Below are 3885 nucleotides of genomic sequence, written 5' to 3' on the forward strand. Positions count from 1 at the left end.
CTGGTGAGCCTTCCAATTCTGGATTGTAGTTCATTCCAAATATAGTCAAGTTGACAACCAGGAATAGCCACTACACTCAGATTATCAGGCTTGGTGACAAGCATCTTAACCCACTGAGCCATCTTTCTGGCCCCTTTTTACTCCTTTTAAAAGCAACATTTTAAAGATAGTAAGCATGGGGTCAGAGAAATGGCTCAGCAATTCAGAGATCTGGGTCTTCTTGTAGAGGATCTTGGTTTACTCCCCAGCCCCCACATGTCAGCTGTCTGTAACTCCAGATCCAGAGGAACTGACACTTTCTTCTAGCCTCTGCAGACACTGCACATACGTGGCACACAGAAATAATTTCAGGCAAAATGCCCATACTTGGACAATCAAAAGAGATACAAGTTCAAAAGAAGCTTAAAATTAATAAACATGGTGCTGGAAAGGTGGCTCAGTGCTAAGAGCACGTGCCGTTCTTGCATCAGGTGGCTACTCCTATAACTCAAGCTCCTGGGGATCCAGCATCCTCTTCTGGCTTCTTCAGGAACCAGCATGAATGTGTACACATACAAAAACACAAAAATAAATCTTTTTAAGAAGTATTAGTAATAGCAACTAGGTGTAGCTTATAACTATTGCTACTATTCTATACTTATAGAAGTAACTTGATAGCGCAATTTGTAACCACTAAGCATTTGAGTATCTACAAGGAACTATGATTATGAAAGGTAGTTTATTTAAGATAATTTTTAGGTTGCAGATATGGTCACTTGAACCTATGGCTCCAGCACTCAGAGGTCAAGGTAGGAGGAATGCCATGAGTCCAAGGTCAGCTGAGACTACAGGGGGCAAACCTGTCTCGAAAAAAAAAAAAAGTTTAAAAGAGGTTTGGAGAAATGCTGCAGTTGCAGAGAGCCTGAATTTGGTTCCCAGCACCCATGTGATACCTCATAATTGTTTATAATTCCAGTTCTGGGGCTCCAATACCCTCTTCTGACTTCCTTCAGCATCAGGCACATATGTAATAAACATACATTCATGCTTGCACATCTATACACATAGAATAAAAATAAGCAAAATAGAGTAAAAATTGTACTAGATATATTATCATCAGTGATGAATGAATAGTCCCCATTCTTACAATTAGAAAAGCAGCATATTGCTTATTTAAATCACCAAATAATACAGAGGTGTTATTAAAATTTGTTTAAAAGTTTTGCTACATTTACTTATGCATGCCTGTGTGTGTGTGTGTGTGTGTGTGTGTGTGTGTGTGTGTGTGTGTGTGTTTTGCAGGCCATGCACATGGAGGTCACAGGACAACTGAGAGTTGGCTCTCTCCTTCCACCATGTGGATCCTAGGGATTGAGCTCAGGTAGTCAGGGTTGGCATCAAGCACTCTTACCTACTGAGTCACTATTTCACAGGCCCCCACATCACCACCAAGGTGAATTAATATTTGGTCTTTATACCATTTTGAATACTACATTATAGAGTGAGGTTAAAAATGTTTACTGTGTGTATGTATGATGCATGTGTGTACCAGAGAACACCTGTGGAGGTCAGGACAACTTAAGGGTATTGTTTTGTTCTTTCCACCATTATGTTGGTTCTGGAAATCAAATTTAGGTTACCAAGCTTGGGTGCATGCACCATCACCCAATATGCTGTCTTGTGGGCCATTAATAAATAAATACTTATAGTGAATAACTGAATGAAACAGTGTTAATGGTAGAATTATTTTCTTATTTATGGGAAGAATCATTGTATTTCTATGAGTTTAATGAAAGTGTTTACAGCTAACTCACAAAATGGCTTTTTTTTGCCATTTCTTCTTGTTAGAGCTTCTTTTTGTACTTGGGACATGTTTCATTGCTTGATGAATTAGCTCAATCATAGACGGCTTTGAAGCTGAAGTTGTTCATTCATAATGGAAGAACTGTCTGCATCAGTGCTGTCCCGTCGAAGTGCAGCGATGGAAGCAGGTCAGGCTGACACTGTTGCCTCTGGCCTGGTATGGCTAATTCATTTTTGAGATCTGGTCAGTGTGACTGAAAAGTGAGATTCTTTTATTATAACTGACCTAATCGTGTTTAAAAGCCAAACAGCCTGTATCACAGAACCCATTTTTACAGAACTACAGAATCAAAGCAAATGAGGTTATAATGGTTCCAATCAAAAGGTCTGTACTCAGTTATTTGAAACACTGGATTGAGCCCCGTTGAGTAGAACATAGACCAGGTAGGTATCCTCGTTTCTAGGGGCCGTTTCATGCTAGCGAAAAGCGTAGTTCCTGCAGACTCATGGACCTACTGCTGATGGTTAAAACTGACCCATATAAATATAGCTTTTGTTTCTTTTTGAGCAGGTGATTTAGAAGAAAGTTTTAATGAGCATGAACTGGAGCCCTCATCTCCAAAGACTAAGAAGAAAAGTCGCAAAGGAAGACCAAGAAAAACTAACCTTAAAGGGCTGCCGGAAGACAGCAGATCCACATCGTCCCATGGAACAGATGAGATGGAAAGCAGTTCCTACGTAAGTAAAACCTGGTGGGTTCCCACCATTGCCTGCAGCCTGGAGACTTTCCCTTGAACTGTGGCTACAGGTAAGCTATACTGTTTGAAGAATGAAATAAGCCCTGGATCCATTTATAAGTGTTTTCCTCCTTTTATATTTACAGCGAGATAGGTCTCCACACAGGAGCAGTCCTAATGATACCAGGCCTAAATGTGGATTTTGCCATGTAGGGGAGGAAGAAAATGAAGCAAGAGGGAAATTGCATATATTTAATGCCAAGAAGGCAGCCGCACATTACAAGTGCATGGTAGGCATGCTTTCTTATGTGTTTTTTAAAAAAATCATTTAGCTGGTAATCTAATATGGTACTTTTGCTTTAAACATTGTTTTAGGGCATAGAGAAGTATAGTAAAGGATTTCTTTACTCATTGCTTTGACAAAATACATAGGCAACTTAAGAAAGGAAGGGTTTCCGAGGAGTCGAGTGGTATGTTTGCCTTTAATCCCAGCACTAGGGAGGCAGAGGCAGGCAGGTCTCGGAGTTCAAGGCCAGTCAGAGCATCATAGTGAGACCCTGTCTCAAAAGACAAAATGAAAAAGAAAAGAAAAGGAAAATGGAGGGAGGGTGGGCACGAGGGTAGGTGGACTTGTTTAGTTTGGATTATCCGGCAAGGAGGAGTCCATGGTGATGGGAAGTGAGGTGCAGTGGCAGGAGCATGAGGCGCTGTATCCACAGGCAAGAAGCCGAGGACCTCATCCCACGAAATGGTGCCACCCATATTTATAGTATGTCTCCTCATCTAAGCCTAATCTATAAATTCCCTAACAGACATGCCTAGAGATTTGTCTCCAGGGTGATTACAGATTGGTTCAAATTGCCAATAAATACAAACCATCACAAGTAATATGTTATGCTCTGAAAATTTTTTCAAGACAGGGTTTCTCAGTATAGCCCTGAACTGCCCTGGAACTTGACTAAGCTGGCCTTGACCTCAGAGATCTGCCTGCCTCTGCCTCCTGAGTGCTGAGATTAAAAGGCATGTGCTACCACCACTGGGCCCCAAATCTTAATGTACTTCAGACTTTTTAAAAAAAAAACAGGATTTGAAATAATAATTATAGTTACCATATTGAAATACTCTCAATTTATAGTATAAGAATTTCATTTTTATAATCATCATTAAAAACATTTATGAATATGTATAAATGTCTTGGGCTTCAATTTACAACCTAGTAAATATCACTGTTATGGTACTTAACACACTGTATTTCAGTTATTTATAAATATTTTTTTCCTAATAGACCCTAAAGTTCCTTGGAGAGATTCTGTCTTTATACCCATAGATCCTGACCTGATTGATCTTTTTTTTTTTTTTTTTTTTT

At 39.7% G+C, this 3885-nt stretch overlaps 1 protein-coding gene across 1 annotated transcript in view; it reads left to right on the top strand.

Annotated features, from left to right (window-relative positions):
* Positions 1-3885, top strand: part of Phf6 (PHD finger protein 6) — a 45166-nt gene that overhangs the window by 26655 nt on the left and 14626 nt on the right. Inside the window, exons 6-7 of the mRNA XM_021153596.2 lie at positions 2354-2520; positions 2666-2809. Coding sequence (XP_021009255.1) covers positions 2354-2520; positions 2666-2809 — 311 coding nt within the window. The remainder of the gene's footprint in view (positions 1-2353; positions 2521-2665; positions 2810-3885) is intronic.

This window comes from Mus caroli, chromosome X, assembly GCF_900094665.2.
Source record: "Mus caroli chromosome X, CAROLI_EIJ_v1.1, whole genome shotgun sequence".
NCBI lineage: Eukaryota > Metazoa > Chordata > Mammalia > Rodentia > Muridae > Mus > Mus caroli.